General features: G+C 33.2%; 1 protein-coding gene across 1 annotated transcript; it reads left to right on the forward strand.

Moving 5' to 3' along the window:
* The first annotated feature begins 5,424 nt into the window (after positions 1 to 5,424).
* Positions 5,425 to 25,569, forward strand: LOC115441169 (chitinase-like protein EN03). The gene is given in 11 exon segments (XM_030165824.2): positions 5,425 to 5,600; positions 15,784 to 16,013; positions 16,016 to 16,036; positions 17,970 to 18,102; positions 18,644 to 18,814; positions 20,652 to 20,820; positions 21,257 to 21,387; positions 22,371 to 22,496; positions 22,805 to 22,846; positions 24,345 to 24,444; positions 25,287 to 25,569. Coding segments are annotated over 11 exon segments (1,347 nt in total). The 5' UTR covers positions 5,425 to 5,488; the 3' UTR covers positions 25,399 to 25,569.
* The last annotated feature ends 1,735 nt before the right edge of the window (positions 25,570 to 27,304 follow it).

The raw sequence follows: 27,304 nt of genomic DNA on the forward strand, positions 1-27,304 counted from the left end.
CCCACTACCTACTACCTATACGATAAATATGATAGTAACTAACAAAGTATATTCTTACCTAGACTTTAATTTGACAAATATGCATATCTCATGTAATCGCTATAATTAGGCATTGAAATAGGTAAGTACACACTCAGATTTTTGGTTTATGTTTATATCTGTATGTACTTATACCTATTACATAATTCGCAACCTTGGACAGATCTTTGAACTGTTCTGTTTATAATAATATACTTTCTGCAAAAAAATATTTATTCGCCGATGGTGATAACCCATGCGCGACATTCAACGAACAAGATTTTATACCTATTTACTCGCATAGTTACCTAATTTTTTTATTTGTTCAAGTTCACGTACTGTCCTTACTACACTTTCAGTGGATAAGGTTGAATTAATGCGAATTCAAGCGGTGAATGTAAATGTTTAAGAGCATCGGACCACGGTGACGTGGCCGGTGGCCCCTCTTTAAATGCCAGTAGAACGATGACATAATACCACTTATGAGAACAAATCCCTGCTAATTGACTACTTCCACTAATTATGATTAGTGGAAGCAGGTATTATAATTATTATAGTATCGTTTCCACTAAGACGTATATCAATTCTGAAAACTTGCTTTCTCAATGTTGTAAATACATTCAAACGACAGTAAATCCTAGATTGAATATACTTACTCAAAAAAAACCTCGTTCATTCAACCTAAGTAGGTATCTCAATTTACATTCGAAGATTACGTCACGTCTCATATTAATCTGTTCATATTATTATAAAGTTATAATATTATTAAAGCTGTAATTACTACAATCAAGGTATATCATTTTCTATGAGACTACTGTGAAGTTAAGGGAGAGAAAAAATTGTAATGAATGTAAAGTTTTAGGATATAGGTATTATTAATTAGTTATCCGATAAGTATGGATGCGAGACCTTACATAGTCAAGTCTCAGAAATAAACATTTAGTAAAGTGTATAAAGATTTGCCAGTTTGTATACTTAATAAAAACTCTTAACGCAAAAAATGCCGATGTGTCAAATTGTAATACTTAGTACTTGGATGGAAAAAAGATAAACAAATTAAAAAAAAAATAAAATAAAAGAAAGAAACCTTCAATAATGTCACAGACACTATATTGTTCGAATTCATGGTCATCTTAGTATGCAGCCAACCGGTTAAGGAAAAATATACCTATTGATATGACTGAGATTTCAGACTGTAGGTATGTACAATGTACAACTGTGGCATTACTAAGAAAACCAAACAAGAGAGCATCGTCATCCAATACAAATACATTTGTTTATTATTTGTAACTGGAATATTATGTTAGATAAATAGCAATGTGTACATAATAATGTTTTGTTATACCTTCTAATAAGTAAATCGATATTATAATTTTCCATTGTGCAATATTGTTGTGTAAATGTTTTTTAGCCATACAATTCAAATTATGAAATAAACGAATTCTCGAAAAGAGACTCAAATCTGCCATGGAATGAATTTAAAGACAAATAAATGAGTACTTAATTTAAAAATTAGCTAATCTTCATTACTTATATTATATTTACTGGACATTTCCCTATTTTGGAACCTTTGAGATATTTCATTGAATGCCTATATATGTAAATATTTTATTGAGACACTATCTTCATGTTTTACTTTTTCTGCTAGTTTTTAGATTATAATTATTATTCTATTCTTAATATGCAACCTACGCGAGTTTGGAGTTTGGACGCTTATCAATTGTGTTTTTATGAAATTAAATATAATATTGGTATTGGTTACTCAAACAAAAAGATATTTGATATTCATTAGTACGATAGTTTGTTTTGCTATCACTACGACTTAGCTAATTACGAGTTTGATGACTCTGGCATATTGTGACTTCGCTAATCCGTAGCCAAATTGTAGATAAGTCCTTAACAATTATAATATAATATTATTAACCGAAGTAAATCAGCAATGTCTACTTATTCAATAAGTATTCTACAGGGAAATGGTTAAATTAACAAGTGCTCTACGCATATGCAGTATATAGTATACACTATATATAATATATAGGTACATAATGATTTCATATTATGTTTCCGCGAACGTTAGACATCGAAATAAAACTAGTTCTGGGATTTTATCGCGTTGTCTTGTAGATATTCTTTTTCTCCAGACGTTTCGAAGACTGAAACCTTTATGGTCACAAGGTGGAATGAGGTGTCGGTTGTTCGAAAGGTCAAAGTTAATATTATATCTACCTACATTTCACAATTATACAAATCAACGTACAATTAGCTCAGAGTGTGCACTGCGTTTGGCAGCCGGACTTTTGGGTAGGTACCGTTTGAATTTTATGTGTAACAGGATCCTGAGCTTGTGTAAGTTTTCGACCATCTTCTATATTGAAATTTAGATGTTTTAATATCAATAGCCTCGCGAATCATTGTAGGTAGGAATCGGTGTTCTTTGGCAAGGATTTGTTGGCTTATATAATGGGAAATTATATTTGGAGCCGTCTTCCGATTGTTAAGCAACTGCTGACTTCGTAGAGCGTCGGTTTTTTTCGGATCGTTGTATTTCGTTTGTTTATGCTCTTAACAAATATCAGCAAACTAGTTTATCACCATTTTTAGAAAATCTCTCGTGGTTTTAGGACGCTGAACAAGAAAATTGCATACTTTACTTTGAAGTACAAGGTGGATTTGACTTCAAAATATATGAAGATGAATGTTCAAAATATATGGACTTTAAAGATTTTATGTGGTTATATTATTATAACTTCCAGAAGGAATTAAAAATGGTTTCTTGCGCGAGTGAGGCAGAGAGAAAAACTAGTCATACGACCTACCTGTGTAATATTTTTTAAATTTAAGAATTAGTGTCACTATATATTTATACTTTGTAAACTGTAATATTTGTAAGTCTGAGTACATTATTTTAAAGTTCTCTAGTCAGAACTCATCAGATCAGAGGAGAAAAAAAATATTAGGAAATGCATAATATATTGCGGAGTTAGAAATAATATAGCGTATTTTACACAAAAAACATTTCACTACCAAGAAAAAAAAATAGTGTTTGAATAAATAAATGTGGCCACTAAAAAGGCTGAAAGATCTGTAATTATGGTAGCATTCTTTTGAAATTTGCCTAAATAAAGATAAATAAGCATTAAAACCTAAAATTCTTCCAGAATTTGGATAGGTGTTATTAATTATTGACGAACGACATGTGTTTGCTACAACGAATCGAAATTCAAGGCGTTGTCGCCTCAACCTACTAACAGAAAATAATTGTATCAAGTTGGAAGTTTGGTAGTAAAACACTTTCTCGGGATTCTAAAGGGTGAGTATTTGAATTTTCCCACTCGAGAGACGCCAGAGATGTTGAAGATTATGTTTACAATACCTATATGGCATCCGTAATATGCTTTTAACTCTAAAATTAAGTAACCGCCCATCGCCTAATCGGTACTTTGCATATTAGCCTTAAATTCCATTTAGTTAAAGAACACACATATTCGTTATAAAAAATTTTAATGTTAAGGCTTGACTATGACAAAGTCGTAATGTTTCGTACATATATTTTTCAAGTTTTCCCTCTATACATACAATACGACAGACCCATACAGGCTGGCGAAATAGCTAAAAATACAGCCAGCATTTGACCGATTGTTGTCAGAAAAAGAAAAAAACGGCTCCTTTGTAGTCAGGTTTCCTCTTATTTTTTATGTAGACGAGACATTGAAATATCTTGTTGCGTCAGAGGGAGTAACTGATTGCTTTTAACCTAATACCCGGCAACTACGCTCTAGTACGTATTGCTTGTTTATTCAATTAACAAATCATGTTTTATGTACAATAAACTACTTCTTTCATTTGTTGTTTTTTTTACCGAGTTTACCTTGTGTATAGATTTGAATTATTCTCATTAACTTTATGGAAATATGTACCTATGTAAATGTACTTTTCGTAATATATAAATATGCTGTATTCTTTTGGTATGCAATATTTTGTAGCACGTATTATACGTTACCCTATAATAATTGAATTATTTTGGTTCTTTAGGAAAGTATGTTCAGAAGTACCTTCTAAAGTATTACAGTCGGTTTCTAAAGAATCCGAAGAAGTCTATTACACTTTTAAATTGAGTCTACAGATGTAGATAATACCTTCTGATTCGATAATTTATTTTTATTCCTCACCTACATTATCTAAGTATAGCTACATTAATATTTAAAAAAAGCGTTTTGAAAGTAACTATCTAAATATATTTTAATTATTTTAAACTTAAAATGATTAAATAAACGAAACGTTTCTAATGTTAGCGTAAGCGGCCAGCAATGTTCCACCAGCCCTTACCTCACTATTATATGCCCGGCACAACAAATTCCCTCAAGTATGTTGCAGAATTTATTTGGTTTCGCTGACTGGCCTTGACGGCATGCCGGTTGTAAGAAACCGGATGTGAGAAAACCATCTGAGGAATCTGTAACACGTATAAAATATAGCGTATACTATAAAATTGTATAATACTATAACTGAGAATGCATTTATGGATTCTATACTCCCGAGCTATGTAAGTAAGTAATTACTGAAAATAATTCGAAATAGGAATTAAAATTTAAAACTGTTTCAATAAAGCTGGAGAAGTCCGAGTTGTATTCGCATGCAGAGGGTTCCGTACAAATTTGTAGGCAAAAAGTATCAAAGTATACAGGTATGAGTACAAGTTATTCTTTTATAATATGTAAGTACTGCAAAATATTGCTTCTTGCCAAATTTCGTGTTTCCAGGTCAACGGTAAGGTCGCTTCAAGTTTAATATTGTAATTCTAATAAGTATTGGTCTTCAAAACTGTGGTCAATAAATCAAAACAACAACTAATGCCAATGAAAACAGATTTCCTTAAAGATATATCTATAACGAACTTGTTGAGTATCCGAAACCTTTTTTGTCGACTACCGCGTAATGCCGATGACATCATCGTCATTATGTCATAGAATAAAAAATGTACAGATGTCTAACATAAATAAAAAGGGCACAAATCTCAGTTTTCTTAAAAGGCTGAATATCTTAACATCTTATTGGTACGCACCTTAAATAGTTATCTATGTATGTAGGTATATTATTTTTTATCATGTCTATAATACTAATCGTCCAACATTTATTATTTTGTATAAGTAATACATTTTCAAATACTATAAAAATAACCGAATCACAATTTTAGTTAAAAGACTTCTATTACTACTTAACGACGAAGCCTAAATCAATTCGATCCACACGCGTAACATTCACGGCATATTAATTTATCACGTTCAACCTTATAAAACACAAGTCAGGGCTCACCAGTTTAAAAATCAACAACAACAGATAAGATTCGTTGAAACTCGCAGATGGGGTCATCATTATTCTATGACCTTATGTCAACTCGTAAGCGGCTTGCAGCTCAACTCTCATTCGCCACACAAACTTCGTGGGGATCAGTCAAGCTAATTTTATAATAATGAAGATTTTGATCGCTTTGGCCGGCGTCCTCGCCGTGGCCGTGGCTACTCCAGCCTCGGTTCCGAGAAAGGTGCTCTGCTACTATGACAGCAAGAGTTACGTCAGAGAATGTAAGTATTATTTTTTATACGTAGCTGTGCGAAGCGATCTTTGCTTTCTAATTTCGCGTATCTTCCTACCGAAAATTATTTCGATGTAATGTATCAGCGGCGTACATTTTACGATTTTTTAACCATTAAGGGTACACCTAATTACGATTTTCTTATGATTGATTAAAGGAGGTAATTTTTCGTTTTATGTTTAGTATCGAATGCATTAGCTGATAAACGTAATTATGAACGAGATACATACCTATCTAATATTTCAAAGTCCGAGTTATATTATGATCTTGGAACAGTTAAGAAGTCGAATTGTTTGTTGGCCGTACAAGTTTAGCTTTTGAACCATCTTTCAATTACAACATAACAAAATAGGATTTGATCTTAAAAAAAACATTTACATACAATTTTATACATCGAGACTGTAGATGGACTTGACAGCCATTTTTAAACACATCAAATTGTTAGATTATGGCGCAAACTTTGCAACTAAAAGAATTATTTGCTGAGAGAATGTAATCGATTCCACTTTGACTTTTCTATTTCAATTTAACAAAAGTCGGGTTTATTAGTCATGTTTTGATTATCGACCTTGCCGGTGTTCTGACCTTGAAGAACGATAGTTATAATGCGATTTCCTGTACTGTAATGATTGCAGATACAAAAATATTTTATTATACACAAAATTTAAGCAATACTATGTTTTGAATTTGGTGTTGTGAGATGCAGTGATGATGCAAGAGAAATCTACAAATTTTGAGCTCACCTAGCTAACATTACCTAGAAATATTATGTTTTCATTATTTATTTGACTAACTCGTATTTAAAGTAAAGAACATTTTTTATGCATGCTTGCGCGACTGACAACGTATTGTGGGCGTAAACAATTACATACGTACCCATTGTTGTTGCTTTAAACCAAACTATATGTATTATATTTCTTGAAATCATGTGGGTAGATATTAATTTTAATACACTGTGCAGCCAGAGAGCAAATGTCATTGCAAAATGTAGGTTTTATAGTGAGTCATCGCGCTACAATATTATGTGGCAATAGTAGAGTTAAATACAAGTCTACAGAATAATGTTCACCTTCCTTTTAATCATAGGCAGTTAAGTTGTGAGTTATTATTATGTTTGATAACATTGCAGACTGGCAGCGTTAACGGTCACTTACATTTATTGTGTAGATAGTTATAGATGAAGTACCTATTAGCCAAAAAACGCAGTGATTATGTTTTTGTTAACTTTAATATAGGTATGAAATATATATAAATTTTAGTAACTCAATAGACACGTCATATAAAATATACATCTCTAAAATTAGTAAGTTTTTTGTAAACATTGTTTAAAACAGGCCTTTTTTTATCTCCCATTCAGTTTATCACAACAATTGTGCATACTGTTTACATTTTGCGTATTCAAAATATTTTCCCGTCCTCACGATGTATTTCAACTTTATGAGTCTTTACGTTAGACGGGTAGGCACTTCACGCTATCTGCCATGAATAAAACTTGAAATGTACTTCAAAGGAACTAAAAGTTACACTCCGTGGTTCCTCTCTGTTCTTTGTGTACCTTCTTTAGACCATGCTAATATTTTCTTTGGACAAATACTGGCTATTCACATTTATCGACAAGCCTACCACAAAGACGAGGTTAGGAAGTTTGGATTTAATATATACGTAAATACTTAGAATTGATGCGTAAATTTGAAGGGAAAGTTGTATTTTACAGTGTATAGAGACTTGGAGACAAGCGGGCTTGATGCCGATAATGTCTTTCAAAGAGAAATGTTTGGTTCGTTGGGTGTTTGGACTTCGGATGTGTTAGTACATATTACATAAAGCGTTGAATAGATTTGTATATTTTGTTCATAGGTAGACAAAGTCCTGTATTAACATAAACTCAATATTTTATGCCCAAAACGCATAGGATATCCGAGAAAAGTCTTTTGTGCTGGCAAAACCGGGGTTAGAACCTAACAAGCAATAAATACTTAATTTGGATTTGTTGTGACCGTTAGTAAAGAAAATTAAATAATTGGCTATCATTCATTTGGCTTCTAGCCATGCCTTCGGAAATATAGATCTATATTTCCAATTTTCCAAGAATCGTCAAGTAAAGTAGAAAGCCGATTCCCATTTCAACACGCCTTTACGAATGTAATAATGTTTGAAAGTGTTCATTTATATTTGCCCTCGTTGACGAATATCTGCACAAATCGCACGAATGAAATCTAACAATACTACAAAAGCATGGCATTTTCGATAACAGGCTACGCGGTACGTTGTAATACCGACATTCTACTTTATTGCCCAATTATTTGGGAGCGAATAGCATTTTTGTGAAATAAAATTACCCGCATAGGGCGTTATTGGTTCCTTATCTTTCGATTGTTGGTTTAATTCTGTCAACATGTACCAATTCAATGTTTTATTGACTAAGCGATTAGACTATAGGTGTTATGGCGGTACAAGCAACTAATCAGTGTATCACATGATCTGGCTGCGCAATAATGTATATACTTTATTAATAAAATATTTAAATTAATGTTTTTTTGTCCAAGGCCTTGTGACATCATTGCTAATATACCGGTCCAATATAATTTGCTAAATATGGTTTATGATGAACTTAAGATTTGTTTTTATTTTGTATAATGCCAGCATAATTAAAATGGAACGCTAATAAAATGGTTTATAATAATTATGTGGGTAGTATTTCATTATTTACGAATACAATATATTTTGGTGAGAGATTCCTTATTTTATTCTCAGGAAATTAATGTATTGTCTTAGATGGTGAGATAATTCTGGATACGGTGTACTAGTATAATATACACTGTGAGGTCTTATTATTATTTGTTGCTTTACCTAAGAGTTTTAACTACAACAACGCGACGCTAAGTTTCAAACTTGTAGGTACTTTCGGTTTACGACACAGAAAAGTACTCAAAAAGGAATCATTGTTTCTTGTTTTTGTAGCATAGAATGTCAGTGCAAATTCAACAAGTAATACTGTTTTACTTTTTAAAAGTAGAGTTCTAATAGGAGAGCAACACTGAAAGACGGTGTTTGTATTAGGGAATGCAATCCAAAAATCCGTCATTAATTTACCTATATTTAGATTCTGGAATAAAAATACACACTCTCACGTCTTTTATAAAGTCAAAGTCGCAACTACAAAACTATGTAATTTTTATACTACTATTTTTTATAATAATTAAGTTAATGAAAAATGTAGAGATGTGTCCAAAATTATAATGTTAGGAGCAAATAATGTAGATTTGTTCGTCAATACCCAGACCGAATACTCTTAGCATCCCAACCCTTGTCATGATGATGAAGAGGCTCGTAACCTTTTATTGCGTTTATTTAATATTCTTTTAACAATAAAATATAAACAAATTAATATTATTTGAGACTCAAAGGTGTCGCTTTTTATATTTCCATTAAATTTGTTTCAAAGGTAACTTTAATTTTGATTTGAATTTTATAATGTTTCTTCAGAGGTTCTGAAACATTTGGAGCACTATTAGTCAGAATATTAAAAGCACACAAAAAGTACCATAAATTTAATAATTGTCATGATATTGCAGACAAATGAAATAAATAGAAACAAAAATATTTTTTATTCGAATTATTTATCTCGTATGACATTCCGATTTTCGGCAAACCAATGAAACTAAACCAAAACAGAGAATGTAGCACTGCGCTATACCTGCGTAAAAGTTAGCACAAAACAATATAAATATTTTTTGTGACAAAACTAAAATTCTCTACGCGTTAAATATAATTAATAAATTTTTTAATTTGTATGAAGTTCAAAATAAATTGATTCTATTTTACTTTTGTGAAAAGAAAAAGAATTGGTAGGAACTGCAAAGTGTATATATAGGCGATATGATAATGATTTGTTCAAGTACTTGTGTAGCTGGCTGCACATAAAAGAAGAGTCCGTTTTACGCAGAGAACCTCAATATCTGATACAATATTGCTTAAGTGTAAAATGATTATCTTTGTTGCTAGGTGAGACGTCACTCATTATATTATTTAAAATACTATCAGCTCAATATACAGTGAGCAACATAAGTACTTACCAATACAAAATTTAAATATACCTGTACATGTTCACTTAAATTAAAATATTTATTTTTATAATGATTTCTTATTTTTACGCGCATGTTAGACATTTAACTAATTTTCCGGATTCTATCGCAGTTTTGTGTATTTTATTTTTCTCCCGACGTTTCGAAGACTTTGCAGCCTTCATGGTCACGGGGGGGACTGAGGTGTTGTTCATCCGTAAAGTCAAAGTTACAATATCTACCTACATTTTACAATTATACAACTTTTTAAAATTTTTAGCTGTTGGTGGTCCGATCTACGCAGAATGAGCTCACAGTGTCTTGAAGTCTGGCAGCCGGTCTTTTGGGTTCCGATTTAATTAAATGTAGAACAGGATCCCAGGCTTGTGCAAGCTTCCAACCATCTTCCCTATTGAAATTAGGATGTTTTTTAATTTCAATAGCCTCGCGAATCATCCTGGGCAGGAATCGGTGTTCTTTGGCGAGGATGTGGCTTGTCTAGTCGCAGATAATGATTGGCGCCTCCTTCAGAGTGTTCAGCGACTGCAGACTTCGTCGAGCGTCGGTGTTTCATGTCAGCTATATGTTCTTTTACGCGGGTCCCTATATTTCTTTTGTTTGCCCGATATAAGAGAGGCCACAGTTGCAATCTATTTTGTATACTCCCGGTTCTTGTAGAGGTATATGACACTTGACAGGTGGTAAAAATTGACTAATCTTCTTAGGCGGCTTAATATAAGTTTTTATGGAAGCACGCTTCAGGATGTAGCCAATCTTGTCGGTGACCTCTTACTTTTATTTTTCTTCACTTTAAATAGTCACCTTTAAAATTTATTTTCATAAATCAGAAAACGATTGTTGATAAAAATACAAAAGTACAGAGGCGATTTGAAAATTTGAATATGCTCAGCTAACTTTTGTGGCTGATTGTATCTACGGCACATGCCGGATTTGTGGTTCTATAAAATTGATTAATAACGTAATTTCATTAGCGAGTAAAAACAAAAGATAAATGGTTATCAAAAATCACCTAGCGAGTGAAATATGTAATAACTTTTGACCCTCTATATCTAGGTGTCAATACTGACACTGCCGATAACGACTTTGACAAACAATGTTCTAGAAATTCTTGGAATTATGGAGGTAAACATTAAAAACATTATATGGTAACTAGAGAAATAGGATAAGGACAGTGCTAATTCTGAATGTATGGATTTTTTTTTATTTACTCATTGGGATTTACTTCGAAGTATATTCCTCGTCTGTGCCGCTGTCAGAGAAAAAGAGAAACTAATCGAGAATTAAAAAGCTGATTAAAATTAGACAACAAATACAATACCAAATACGGATTGGTTCTAGAGTTAAAGTGACGCCTAGAGGACAATAAAAACAATTTTTAAAGTTAATAGTCTGAGGAAAAATGTCAACATCTCGGAAAGTTATCGCATAGACAATATTTGTGTTGACACTGCCATATTCTAGGAACCCAACGATTTACATATTGTTTGCGTTCTCCGCGTCAAGTGGCCGACGTGATTTGAATGCAGTAATTTTACATACTGCTTCTAAATTAAATGTTAGTTTATTTAAGTAATTTCCTTACATTTTAAATTTCAATCCACAATATGGTATGGTATAACGGCACAGAGCTCGCGATTAAGCTTTAGTAATAAAACAGTAGGATTTGGATGGGAAATTAAAAATGTATGCTACTTAATTTACTTTCTTATTTGCGTTAAGCTCTTTGACTGCAAAGGTTTATTTAAGTCCATTTAGCGGTAGTGGACGCGACGGACTAATGCGATCCCCGAAGCACGTATTATGAAAGGAGTTAGTGCATATCAGTATCATTTCATGTTCAATCCCTTCATCTATTGTTAGGGGACGGCTAGAAAATATATAATGTTAGATTCACATTGGTAAAAGCCGAACCCCCGAGATGTTTGTTGGACTTGAATGCACACGACTTCTTCCTTTCGATAGTAATTAAGTACTTAGTAGCAATCTGTGTTTATATTCTACACAAAGTAACTTCACTGCCATTGATTGTAATGGAACTCAATTCCAAGGTCAATTTATTTATAGTAACAACTTATTTTCCGTAGCCCCAACAGGAATGCTTTTATTGTAAGTTATTTTAAGTCTGGTTCAATGTAATATCACAAGGTTATTTGAAGCTCTTCGTAGAATATAAAACGAAGACAACTACTGACCCCTCATTATCATTCCTGTTTTTTAAATTCGAGTCTTTCATTTGGGACAGGTTTTATAGGAGCATTGAAACTTTAAAGTAGCGACATCTGTTGCTGTAATTATGCGAAGCGAAAGTTAAATAAAGAAATTATACAAAATGTAGCGGCAAATAGCTGGACAAATTATTGTTCGCAGAAAATCCGCGTCAACCAGGGATTTACTAATTACAAAAATGTTCTCGAATATCTCGAAATTACAGATCCTTTGCTGGCATATGTTAGAAAATATTACTATTAACTTTTACTTTGTGTTATAAATTATTACACATTTAAGTTCACGGGGACGTTAGTAGCTACTTTTAGATCTTAAAAACGAAATATGGGCGAATAAAGGACAATCGGTTTACGGGTCAAATAGATAATGGTTGCAATTTTTGAGTCGAGTAAATTAAATCATACAATATAAACTTTTTTAGGTGCATAGATAAAATGTGCTCCTTCATCATGACAAGAACATGTAACTATTGTAATAAATTTGCCAACATGTACGCGAGTGCCTAGTAACGGCATTTAAGTATTTTTTTTAAGTCCTAAGGGAACCCATGAATAAGGATTGAATCGGATTATGCAATTCTGTCTAAGCTCGGACTTGAGGTGGTAGTTGTAGGGCTGTCAATATCTTCACCTTATGCGATTTCCTTAACGAAGAAGTATAAGGATTGAAATTGTTCATTTTATGATTTATGCTTATAGTGTAATCCTTACGTAGCCTCGCCATGCACTCAGAACTAAGTTCAACCCGTGTCTTTAATTAAAAGAAAGTTCTCTTTTTCAAATATTAACACAAACTTGCTTCTATGTTCAAATGGAAGTCTTCATAGCCTAGGTTCTTTTATGTTTATCCTTTATTTCATACGAGTCGAGTTTGAATATAATTTCGTGTTCTATATTTAACAAATAGTATCTGCTTATTTTATTACATTTCTTATTTATAAATAGATCTCATACGTTACGTTCATCCCCTATTTTATCTCTAAGAGGTTAATAACAATAAAGGTATGATCAAAATTTTATATTTCTAGTTTAATTTACTATGAATTTCCAAATATCCGCCCCACCCATTTCACACCTTTATAGTAGTTATTGGTAAAATCGTTTCTAAGCCGATCTGTTCGAGGCACCTAAAATTTCAAAGGCTTTTAGTGCTTTAAGAGTTAATCCATAAAGATTTCATCACAAAATTCATTGGTAATTTAATCATTTTCAATATTATAATATTTACCTTTGAAATATAAACATTAGTAACCCTATTGTATACGTTACGTCAGTTGGGTACAAGCCGTTAATGTAACGGAAACAATGGAGTGTTGTCACTTTATACCTAGGCAGAACAGATAGCCAGATTATAATAAACCCACGCCGACTGTACGTGCCTTGAATAAATCCGTTGCCCGAATAACACTGAATACACGCTATTTTGAAATATAATTAAAACTTGTACATTTTACGTCGCCACTAATCTAATACGAGAATATGTATTTCCTAAAGTTTTGTTTTTAAAATGTGCTGTAAGTGGAGGTTCTAGCCGAAAGCTGCATTTCTGAAACCTCAAATTATACGGGAATAATTAGGTTGACACTAATTTGGGATGGTTTAATTTATAACATTCGCTCAGTCGCAGATTTAACGCTCCAGCGACACCTATGGGTAATGGAGATTAATAATTTTTTATTTATAATTTTGTTATTATATTTTGTAGTTGTTTTTTCGGAATCTGTAGAATCCTTATTTTTGTGGCATTTAAGAAAGTAGCCTTCCACCAATAATTAAACGGATAATGTTATGCAAATGCGATGGTAAATACCTGATCGAATATTATAATCGCCTAATATTATAAATGAAATTTTTGTAAGAATGATAGATGAAGTTGAATAGGCGTCAGTAAACCAAAAAACAATGAAGCAGGCACGATCCCACCAGTTGAATAGTTAGAAAATGACGTAAAAACTCGATGATTTGGAAACGCAGCAACAGCGGAAGAGATTTGGATGAAATTCGGCACAAAGATATATCACGGTCTGGATTAGTATATAAGGTAACTTTTTTTGAGATAATATGCATCCGTAGGATGTTTTTTTAAATCTGATTATGAAATAGGTAGCGCCACGGAACGCTACGGTCACATGGAGACTTACGTAACGGGATGGCTGTCACGCGGCCGAAGCTGCGAGCTACTCTTTCTTTTGTATAACTTTTATTTATTCTGTTTGAACTAAAATATAGTAAAATATATTTTTTATAAATGGCATAAGCAACCAGGCTTAAGAGAAATATTATTATTGAGAATTAATAATAAACATCTCATTGTTTTTTAATAACAATTTTTGAAGTATTTTTTCTCACGCGTGTAACATTCTCTCAGAATAAAAAGTGGTATGTTGTACCAATCTAGCACAGGATATATTTCTGTACAAAATTTCCAATTTGCATTTCCATTCGAAGTGAGATGTAATATTTTTTTCTATTGCCTTTCGACAGTAAACATAGTAAAGCATAAGCAAATACAAGCTGATAAATCAATTCTGCAAGTTTGCTGGAAATCGTATGACGGAAGGAAAAGCTGGTGAAAATAGAAATAAATATGCAGGCCAAGTGATGCTAGGTTATTGATTTTATTTCCGTGTGTTCGTATGTATGTTATCTACAATTTCTGTGTGAATCGAAACTCTATCACGGAGTTTTGATAGTGTTTTCTCGTCTTTGGAGGAGATTGGCACAGTAACGTGTTTATGTAGCAGCTCTAAACCATTTTCAATTGACATCTACCTATGATTCAAGAATTAAGTTTATTAATATTAAACCAGTTGGCTTTTGTCCAAGTAGTGAATGACGAGAGCACTTATTAGTAAGATTTATGTTTGTTCATAAACAGTAAAATTACCTAGAATTTCAAATTACATCAAACTGTAAGCTACTAAATTGCGTTCGTCATCTTGATTAGATGCCAGTGGTCCATTGATGTACTGACTTTTTTACTGTTTACCTTAACCTTCGAGTTTTTATTGCAGTCTTAGAAATAAACAAACATAAATACGAGCATATCTATGTATATATACCAAGCGATCCTGATACATAACCATAGATATAGGTACTCGTATTCCAGATATTAGTCATCTTGCATGTGTTGTAATTCAAAATAGAATAATTATATAATTTAAAATAACTACTTCATTACAAATGAAGTGTTATTAGTTTTGAAATAAAGCAGAAACAGTTGTTTTGCATTTAGACCATAACGTTGCGTAAAACTAGAACACTTAAAACTGAATCTTGATACAATCATGTAAAACACAGATTAATGATGAAATATAACTATTATTCTCAATTCTAAATGTTAACCCTGAAAACACATTGTAAGTCCCACGACAGTTTGGTGGACGACACGTTCGACTCCATTAATTGGTTAATTGACGTTTACTTTTACAATTAAAACCGATACAATTAGATAAGCGTGAGTGTAACCGATGTTATAGATGTACTAGGTTAGATTGATTATATACGTTAAAAGGGTTAGAACGTAAGGTTCAAAATCGAATGTTAACTAATATCATCTATGTTATACGGAATTTGATAAAATATTGATCATATGTTTCTACTTTAAATGCCATGTTATAAAACTACTACCTATCTGAGAATGATGCATAGATATTCAAAACAATACTTATTATGAAACGCTAGTCTAGAGTAATTATTAAAACGGCTGCACTGATTATGAAAAGGCCTTCCTTCGTAAAAGACTGAAAGATTAATCTAAGTAGAACCACGAAGTTAATAATTGTATAATATTGTACGCAAACATATAATAGGATGTAACATTGGTTACATCATAATACAGTTGAAGGATGTATTTATCCAGCTCAAGCTCGCATGCTGCCGATGGACTTGGACCCTGCGCTGTCGTTCTGCACCCATCTCTTGTACGGATATGCTGGCATCCAGCCCGATACGTACAAGATGGTGCCTCTCAACGAGAACCTGGATGTAGACCGCGCCCACGCAAACTACCGCGCCATCACCAACTTCAAGACCAAGTATCCTGGACTCAAAGTTCTTCTGTCTGTCGGAGGTGACGCCGACACCGAAGAGGCGCGCAGAAGTATAACCTTCTTGTAAGTTATTTGAAGTTTTACGATTTTAATAAACTATTACAATAGTTATAAATCAATGCCAATAATAAACCAATTGTATAAGTTAATTGTTTGCATGTCAAATTATTTTATTCTGATGAGTTCAGTTGCTTATCGATACGAAGGTAGCGGTTAAGTTATTTATTAAAATATACCGTCAGTTTTATGAATTATAATGATTAAGACTTTGATAATATAATAATTATGATAGTGAGAAGCACTTTCTCAACTCTTGAAGTACTTAATTTCTAACCCCCTTATTCATAGACGTTTTTATCTAACGACCGAGTAAGGCTGTGATAACAAGTCTGTTTCTCAGTGCTGACGGCATGGCAGTCTTCGCAGTGCGTAGACGTAGGGCCGTTGTGATTGGCTAATATTGAAATATAACAATAAAAACCAATCACAACGGCCCTATGTCTATTTCTAAGTGCCGTTGGGCACTGAGAAACAGGCTTGTTATCACAGCTTTACTTCGTCCTTAGATAAAAAACGTTTATGAATAAGGGGGTAAATGTATAGAGATAGTTGGTTCTCTCTGTATGTTAATTATGACTCGTTTTTAACCGACTTCAAAAAAGGTCGTTCACAAATAGAAATTATTTTTTAAAATTTTTGTTTCATCAGAACTTTTGACTGGATAAACCGATTTTAATGTCAAAGAAAATATTGACATAACATTCAGAATTATTCTAAAAAACAGACGAGGTTTTGGTCTCTACCAATCTGCTATTGTGATGGACGAAGGAAACGAGTACCTAGTGGTAACCTAAGTAGTAACATGTGAAAACGAGGGCCGAGACTTACCTTCTCATATTTAATACTCATAAACACAGTGGACCTTAATATAACTCTATATTAGGGCTTTTATTACAAGTATTTGATCTTTTAAAACACAAATTGTGTAGCTTATGTTGAAACAACTGAAAAATATTAACATTTTAAAATATAATCTGGACTGTTTAACATAATAGCAACATTTGGGTCTTGGCAACAGTTAATGAAGGCCCCTACGGACACGAAAATAATATAGTCCATTGAAAAGTTACATTTGGGGTTGCGTTTTTTAGAGGACGCAATTTTATTTTTTAGAAGTGTAGGGGGGGTCAGTGTAAAGCTACAGCCAAGTTTGTGGGGTCGCCACCCTTGTCCCACGGCCGCCATCTTGGGTTGAAATGGTTTTACGATGTATCTCTTAAACTATTTATCTAACAAAAAAATTATAAACATTTTTGTTGCAAATTAAATTCTCTACAACTTTGGTCCAGTAACTTTTGTCGTAGAACTATAAATAAAAAGTTATAAGCAAAAATGTTAAGCAATTGCTTCATCTGTCCCAAAGCGATTCAGGATCCAAGTAATTCGCGTACAAGCCGACAACCGCGGGTTTGTGTTGTACGTATTATGAACCTTATAAACACACGTTCTGATGACGTTGCAATGGACATTGCTTAACATTGAATTTCTTAACATTTTCGCTTATAACTTTTTTATTTATAGTTCTACGACAAAAGTTACTAGACCAAAGTTGTAGAGAATTTAATTTGCAACAAAAAATGTTTATATTTTTTTTTTGTCAGATAAATAGTTTAAGAGATACATCGTAAAAACCATTTCAAACCAAGATGGCGGCCGTGGGACAAGGGTGGCGACCCCACAAACTTGGTTTTAGCTTAACACTGACCCCCCCTACACTTCTAAAAAATAAAATTGCGTCCTCTAAAAAACGCAAGGTAAGGCCTAAAAAATGTAACATTTCAATGGACTAATAGCCAAAATGGGTTTTTTGACATTTCATTTCATTATTTACTCAATAGGAGTTTGCGATCATTAAGTTGTGTAGAGATTGTCGCCCTTGGAGTTTCATTGACTATCATAATTGACAGTGTATATTATTATAATTTGCCTTTTGTAGTTGGAATCGCCGCAAGCTCGTACCGCTTTCGTGAACTCTGGCGTCCTCCTCGCCGAACAACATGGATTTGACGGCATCGACCTCGCTTGGCAGTTCCCAAGGATTAAGCCCAAGAAGGTCCGCTCCACTTGGGGTAAGTAACAGGGCAGAAAGTTTACTAGTATTCAATTTGAATCCGTTAAGGACTGAATCTGCAATCATCTGTTAAAAGTTGTCAGTGATATACATATATTGCAACCAGAGAGAATAGAGAAGTTTATTAATTACGTACTTTATCTATACTACATACACACATTTGGTTATGTTATACTTTGTTTTATGTTGATGGAATCCCAGAGGCCCAACATTTTTTTTTAAATATATATGAAAACGTTTCATAAAAAATATAAAGTAAACCATTTAATTAAAGTCCAACATTACTACATACCTATTATGAATTTTAATAATAAAAAAGTAACAAAACGTCGAATGTATTTTTTACTATAACACGAATAAAATACCAAAACCGTGGATGGTGGGCCTTATTAGGACCGTCTAAAGCTGGCTGTTTCAAACCCGACTTGATTTTTTTTAAATACAAAGTGCACTGGTATATCCATTTGCATAATGTTTCCATATTTGTCTAGATCAGAAGAATTTACTAACTATTTTTTTCATTCCTATTTTTTATTCAGGATCTATCTGGCACGGTATCAAGAAGACCTTCGGCACAACGCCCGTTGATGACAAGGAGGCCGAGCACCGTGAAGGATTTACCGCTCTCGTCCGCGAATTGAAACAAGCGCTCAATGTTAAGCCCAACATGCAGTTAGCTGTTACTGTTCTACCAAACGTGAATGCTTCTAGTGAGTTTTCGTTTGTACTTTTCAATTTGGGATGGTTTTGTGGAATTTATTCGTCCAAATTTTAACTATTTAACCATCTCTCTGACAAGTAACTATTTATTTAATGGATACGTTTTAAATAAATGTTTTCGTAAATATCATATATTGACCAATTTTTCATGTAGATTAACATTTTTTGACCGATCTTGTAACATCAGTTTATTTAGAACACCTGTGGGTTTGTTGTTTGACAAAACTGTTTTTCCATGAAGTATTACCAATTCATAAAATTTAATTTTGAATGGTATAAAAAGTTGCATAGTTTGATGTGTCCGAAAAGCGGTTGCAGAGAATATTATAGATATAATTTAGTAAAGCTTACATTTCTCTTTCACTTTAAGTCTCATTTACACAGAGCAAATGTTATGCAACGAAAGTGTGATTTTTGAAAGGTGGTAATAAAAGTTGCCCCATCTGAATAAATGCAATAGCGAGAAAATTTGCCTCTACGTTGATAGGCAATACCCACGTGAACATATATATGTCTTTTGGCAAATATTTAGAAAAAAATATAATATGTAATATGTTCGAGAAAAGTGTTTTCGTGTAAACAGTTGTAGTGGGCGGGAAATTTGCCCGAGTGATTCTTGTATGATTAGCAAGCGATATTTAAGTTTTCATCTATGTCTAAACAGTACATTGCAATAATCTCCTGACGATTATTGCTACCGACAATTGTTCGGTCTAAATGCGGCTTTAGGAAGGCAACGTTAATTAACTGTTAATAATTAGTTTACCTATTAGTGAAATCAACTTGTCATGGTTATACGCATATACAATTTTAGTCAGGTTTCTAGCGTTAGATTTTGCTCTGAGATGAAAACGAAACATTGACAGTTCCTGACCTTTTGTATCGTATGTAATGCAAAAAGTTGAAAGCCTTTGCACGTTGTCGAACAAAAGACTGGCGGCCTGTGACACCATTCTCGATACAAAAATGGTATGACAACAGGAAAATTTATATTAGTTTAATGGTCAAATAAGGCCTCGTTATAAAAATTTAAGTTACAATTTGTCTGAATATATTGTTTAAAAAGGATATCAATATGACCTTGTTATGTGGTAGACCAAGTGCAGCTATTATCACATTGTCATAGGTACAGTATGTGGCGCATTGGTATCATCTCATTCGAGGTAATTTGATCACGTTCTGCTAAATTGTGAAGATGTCTACCTCTTATTGTTTGAGTTTATACGCAGTTTATGCCCTTACAAAGGAGAACGAGTGGTGATAAATAACAAGTATTTTTATTTATGTGAGTGTGGGGAGTGTACTAGGTCAATGTTGATAAACCTATTCTTTTGAAAAAACAATTCATTGTTGCTAGTAATTTATAAATATTTTATAAATCATATACGGGTTTGATGGGTATTATTATTTTCCGATAGATAATTTAAATTTGAATAATAGGACGTAGCAGCCATAAATTACTTCTATAGATCGTATATCAGACTGCAGCAAAAAAATTCGATACGAAGGCACTCACTACTCTTCTAATCCGCATTGGGCGTGATTGGTAAATGTAAATCCAAATCTTTCCGAATGTATCTATATAGCAAGCCTGCGCTTGTTACCATGCAGCATCTATTCTTTGCTTCATGAAGCGTTTGGAAAACTAAACACATGTGACGTAATCAATAAGTGTCCTTTACCTGGTTTGGATGAGATTCCGACTTGTATAACATAGTTGAATTTATGAAATCTTTTAGGTAGAGATTTTTAATATTACTTGTAGATGACAAGCACAATTTAAGAAGTTAAAGTTGTCTTTTATTGATCAACATATTTTAATTTTAGTCTACTACGACGTGCCGGCCATTATCAACCTTGTTGATATTGTAAACATCGAGGCTTACGACTACTTCACTCCTGAACGTAACCCCAAAGAGGCGGACTACGTGTCACCCATCTACACTCCGCAGAATCGCAACCCGCTGCAGAATGTTGATGCCGCTATCAACTACTGGTAAGTCATTTTAAAAATGGGTTCTATAAAAAAAATGAGAAATAACAAGTGTGCCCAGTGTATATTGAGAGCGTTAGGTGACAGAACATAGAGAGAGGGAGCGCAGTTCAGTGCATGCTGTAATAGGGTATTTTACTATGTATAATTTTGTACACAATCCTGTATATAACAAAATAAGGTCTTTTGTGAAAACTGAATAAAAGTTAAATAGGAAATTGAATACAAATAAATTTCAAATATTGCAATGTGCGGACATCACTCCATGTTATACTTTTTATTTCCTGATGACGTCACGTGCGCGTATTACGGCTCTTTTCTCGTTTCTTGAAACTTAACCCTTCTACCGAAATTTAGAGGGTTATTACGATTTATTATCGGATTTTAATTAATGTTTCTGTGTTAGAATTTATTTATAAGCTTAATATTTCCCATTTAGGTTGCAGAGCAATGCCCCAAGCAACAAACTCGTCCTTGGCATTGCATCTTACAGTCGCACATGGAAGCTAGATTCTGAGAGTGAAATCTCAGGAGTTCCCCCATTGCACACCGATGGCGCTGGCGAAGCTGGTATGTATATATCAATGTTACTTATGTGGGCATTCATGAGCCTCTCCTCTAATTAAATCAACCTTACCTGCTATGAGGAAGTAGGATATAATATACTACGTGATAAAGATATGTGTGATATGATTTTGTTGACACCTTATGCAGCACTAAATATTATGTTTGCACCAGTTTTACAATTTCATGAATACTTGATTGTCAATACTTATTGAGTAACATGCGAAATATTTTGTGGTAACGAGTAGTCGAATCATTGCCATAAAATAATATAAATCCAGTTTAATGTTATGCTGTTGTTGTACAGAAATAAATAAACAAGTCTTGCGATCTAAGTATTCAAGACGAATAAAACTACAAGTAAAAATGTCCGAGTTTGGACATTCATTGCTTAGAACGTACAGCTCAGTAGAGTTGTACCGGTAAATAAAAGTAAATTCTATTCACATTTCTCTTTGGACTAGATGTAGCGAAGCAACTTACCAAAACTGTATGATTACTGTGCGCGGTAGATTTTGCTAAATCCTGATATTTGATGCAAACATGTGTTGTAATGTTCTAGTAAAAAGGTTTTCTGGAAATATAAATTGGTATTTTATGATGCAAATGAATTTATTAATTTTTATAAAGATACATATGAAACAATATACATATTTTTGTTCCTAGTATAGGGAAGGACATTTATTGCTACTCGGGAAGAGTGTTGAATATTTTAATGAAATATTCATGAATATTTCCTTTAGCATAGCATACATATAGCATATCTTGACTTTCCTCCATGAGTTAGTTGGTAGCTGATTAGCCTTTGAAGGCAATAAAAATGTTAAGCTAAGACAATTTGAAACTAAAAACAAAATTCAGTCTTTTCTTAGTGCAGTTGAATATTTTATTGCACAAAAACAATAAGTTTTTTGTAGTAAATATGAAACTATAAATCCCAGGAAACGACTACGATCACAAATATAGAATTTGTATTATTTCTTCATCAGGTCCTTACACAAAGATCGAAGGTCTCCTGAGCTACCCTGAAGTCTGCGCGAAGCTTATCAACCCCAACCACCAGAAGGGAATGCGTCCCCATCTTAGGAAGGTCACCGACCCCAGCAAACGATTTGGTAGGTTTTATTGTGGTTGTGGACTTTATGCTGACTTCATGTCATTCAAATACAGTTTATAACAGTTATAAGAATAAACATTTTAATTAATTGGTATCCTGGTCGTAAAGGAATCCCAAAATACTTATATGTATATTTTGGTGACATAGACTTGTCTATTGGTGACAGATGCAATTCGAAATATTTATATACCAATAAAACTGTAATTAACTGTATTTATATATTATTATTACTAGCCATACATTTTGCTTTTTTGCTATTGTAGATACAAAATTTGTGGGAATCAGTAAGCGTATTTAACTTTTCAGAAAAGGGCTTAACGAAGGAGGATGATCTTACGCCTGTTTTTGGTTGGTACTCATTTACAGTAGGCTTTTTGCTATTAACACTAAATGGTGATTGGTCCTTCACGGCTTCATAGTTCATTTCACACGGTACGGTTCTAGAATAATCTGATTAGATTAGTTGAAATACTAGGTGGCGGTTATTTTTGGGTCTTGGATAATATTTCTGAACGTCTGAAAAGATATTAAGTTTATGACTTAGTTGTCGCATTGCATTGTGGTAGAGGCTTAGTCAGTCCATAGATCCGTATGCAGACAAAGTTAAGTAATATTGCGTTATATAATTAGGGAGGCCAGTTAGCTTCATATTAGCTAAATCTGAGATATATACATTTAGATGGTTGAATAGCTGAGGTCGCGGACGCCAAACCACACCTTTGGCTTTAAGTTGAATCAATGATCAATCGCGTATAGATTACGTCATGTTAATTTGTAGCATTGAAGTTGCTTAAATAAAAAAAATGCATGCTGTATGGTGTGTGTTGCAAAATCCATACTTGCTTTGCACAAGCTTAGCGTAATAACTCCTAACATGCGATAAAAAATTAAAACCTTTATACGTATGTACGATACATACGTATATTGCAGTTCATAATGTTGTATTTTCAAATCCAGTTGTATATTTTTGGAACCACTTTCTATGTTCAACGTGAAATAAAATCTTTAAACACGTTTAATGAAACAAAAGCTATTTTGGGAACATGACAGCGTAGCGACATAATAATACCAAAAGTTCTTTTCATTGAAATTCGTCACAAAGATTTAATACGATTACAATGTGTCGATGTATTTAAAATGCGGAATTACAGGAAAAACCAGCTGGAATTTAATTTGATTGTTCAATTTTCAAATAGTTTTACTTAGTTGTGCCTGTTCCAAATGTATATGACGCTTTCATAATGTGTATTGCGCTTATTATTTGTTTTCAACGCCAACTTTGCACAAACGTTACGTTATGTATGCCCTATTTGATATAATCAAACCAATTAATATCCTAATTAACGTTCAAAGTGTGGTAATAATGCATAAACATAGCCTTTTACCATGTAATCACAATTCCGTATGATAATAAATGCAAATAGAGTCACCGACCTGCAATTGGTGTCTATGTTTTTTAAAATTCATTCGTCAGATGTTTAATAAACATCATTAATATTATGTGTTAACACTGTCTAATGTGTTTAATTATCTTTGTGTTTTATAATTGTTACATTAATTTATAAAGACTTATGACGGGTAAATTGAGGTACAAATGGAAGTAATGGCGCATATTTTATAATATTTTTAGCATTCATTCACGGTGATTATTTTTTTAAAATAATAATATAAGATACGCAATATTTTAGTATATTTATAGACATTTATTGAGCTTGGTCGATTAAATAAGTAATGAACCCATCAAGCACTGTTGGTTAGACGGAATTCACAACGATATCACGGAATGTTATACCTTGTTAGCTGTAGGGAGATAAAACGAATAAAATATAACGAGAATATGTTGCAGGCACATACGCCTTCAGACTCCCCGACGACAGCGGCGAAGGCGGTATGTGGGTGTCTTACGAAGACCCCGACACCGCGGGACAGAAAGCATCATACGTCACGTAAGTTGGATTTCCTTCTCCATTAAAATTAATTATCCCAACAGCTTATTACACGTTAATGATAACAATGAACTAATTAAAATAACTCATCCGTAAGCATCACACTTTATTGTGATTCGATTGCAGAGGATCCGACGGTAGCGTTAAGTGTTTACATAGGAATTGCCCTAAACATATTATACAGATAGCAATTAAACACAAACAACTCTCAAATATAAACTAAGTGAAATGTGATTCGTCATATATATACTTACATATGAGTACTTACCTGATATTATGTCCTAATAGATTTTCTTTCAACGAGTGTATAAGCAGTACCAGAATATGATATAATATCATGATTATTTTTTTTGTTATTGTACTCTGAATATTTATATTTTCAGCCAAGATAAATTTTATTTCTCTATCTACCCTAACAATCGTAATGTGGGGTTGATCCAATCAATTTCGTTGATCATTTCTTGGAACGCGTGAGAAATTTCCGAGATTTTTTTCATTGTATAAAAACAAATAGTAAAACATTGGGAAAATTTCGTAACGAATCTTTTAAAATTCTATAGTGTGTAGTAGTTAACCAAAAGTTGTAAATGAGTTATCGATTGTTTTTCACAAACGTTTTAACTACAATTGAGTCGGAATAATTTTTCACACATTGAAAATCTGATTGTCTATTCTTGCTTTTAGGTTTGAAAAGCTAGCGAATACCAACGCTAAATGATAGTTATAGTTAAAGACATTTTGTAAACAGCTACAAATGCAAGTTTGGATATTAAACCGCTAAAGAAAGTATTTTTCGTCATAATGCTTTATGTTGGACGTTAATATAATTTTTATTTTTACAGATCAAAGAACCTCGGCGGTATTTCAATCAATGACCTCTCCATGGACGATTTCCGTGGTCTCTGCACCGGTGACAAGTACCCCATCCTGAGGGCTGCCAAATACCGTCTCTAAATACTATTATTTATAGATATAGTTATCACTTATCTCGTAGATTGTATAATTACTCCTATGTCCAATGGGAACCATTAGTAAGGTTACTTGTTTACAATTTTGAATTATAAAGAAGTTATTTAAACGATTAATTCTGATGCAATAGAACATTAAACAATTTATACTAAAATATTTACGTTGTTTTATTTTCCTCATCATGGGATGAAATACACATTGCGAAAAGCGGGTGCCCTAGTTGCACTGCCTATCAAATACGGACAAAAAGGTTTGATACGTGTTTGTTTTATTAATTGAAAATGTTGGCTTGATTCAGTGGCTGTTTTATTGGACGGAGAGGTCATTTGTGTGATTAAAAAGTCGGGCAACATTGTAGGTATCTCTATTGCGATTTCTAAGATAGTGGACCCCCTGAGGTCATCGATGATAAGCAACACTTTCAACGTGGCCATGGTCGTATTCCCAGGAAAAGTATAAATATACGAATGCATTTAAAACAATGGCTTCCTAAGTATGTTCTGTACCGCTAGTAGGAATTTAAGTGTATTCGTATGGAGTAGGTTTACGCGTTTTCCTATAGCTGTTTGACAATGTCATACTTTAAAAAAACAAATTTGTGCTGCCGTTTCCGACACATTTTAAGTTTATAATAATATATAATATCATCATCATCATCATCATCATCATCATTAGCCACAAGATGTCGTATAATATCAGCCCTGTATTATATACTGTCCCACTGTTGGGCACGGTCCTCGTCTACTACTAAGAGGACTTAGGCCACTACGCTGGTCTAGTGTGGATTGGTAGACTTCATTCATCCCCAAAATTGCTATTAAGAACTTCTGAGGTTTGCAGGTTTTCCTTGATTGTTAAAGTAAGCAATAATTCAAAAAGAATACGCATATAATTCTATTTTCCAAAGGCAGATGTGAGTGCTCTTGGGATTTGTGTTAAGGTTTGCATAGCCAAATACAAAGCCTTTTTAATAATGTTATGTAAACTGGCCGTGTAACAGTATGTATCTTTTGAATTATTGTATTTGGAATGAAATAACAATGTACTGTTACTAAGCAATGTGTGCTAGTCTAATACGGTTGTCTAATGTGTTCACTCTATTGAAAATATAAGTTCCTATTCAACGGAAAACCTGGTTTACTTTCCACACTTACTCTGTAAGGGCGACTCGAAGCCCAACAATTTGAACCTGCTGACATTCGTCTCGGCAGTCTGTCCCCGACCCATTTAGGCTATCGCCGCTTGCATTTTTAAGTTTATCATTACATAATTTACTATTTAAAGTTTCCATGCGACCAACATTCATGCCTCAGAACAATAACTAAAGCCGTGGTCTGTGGTTCATGCCGTATGTTAGTAGCTAATACGCTCACAGGGCGCTTTTTAAATTTCATAAAAAAAAAAACTATAAAATGCGTAAATTCGTGCGGGTACTGATCTTGTTTATATTCGAGCATCCTGTATCTAATTTGCATATTTCTCTGAGATATTTTATTTTTGGATATCTACCTATGCGATATTCTTTGGAATGTGAAGCATAGAGAAATCATAATTACTTATAATTGTCTTTGATGATCTTTGATATGAAGTATGTCAAATATCCTCAGACAAATTTCCATAATCTTTATTCTTGCTTTCTTCTCTTTGTTGTCAATAGTTACATATGCGGTTAATATTATTGTCATCCGTATATTTGATTTCACCATGATAAAGCGCCAGATAAACCTATTACATAAGAAATCATTTAATTTATTCTTGTCAAATATTGTATTTGCTCACACGAAGACATGTCCTGCGACAAGACAAACCAACGTATGCGCCGGCTCCGACGGAACGTCTGCTCTAAGGAAACCAGATTTTAAACGCGCGGAAAAATCAGCCCCATGCCGTT

The sequence above is a fragment of the Manduca sexta genome, chromosome 27 (genome assembly GCF_014839805.1).
Source record: "Manduca sexta isolate Smith_Timp_Sample1 chromosome 27, JHU_Msex_v1.0, whole genome shotgun sequence".
NCBI classification, from domain to species: domain Eukaryota; kingdom Metazoa; phylum Arthropoda; class Insecta; order Lepidoptera; family Sphingidae; genus Manduca; species Manduca sexta.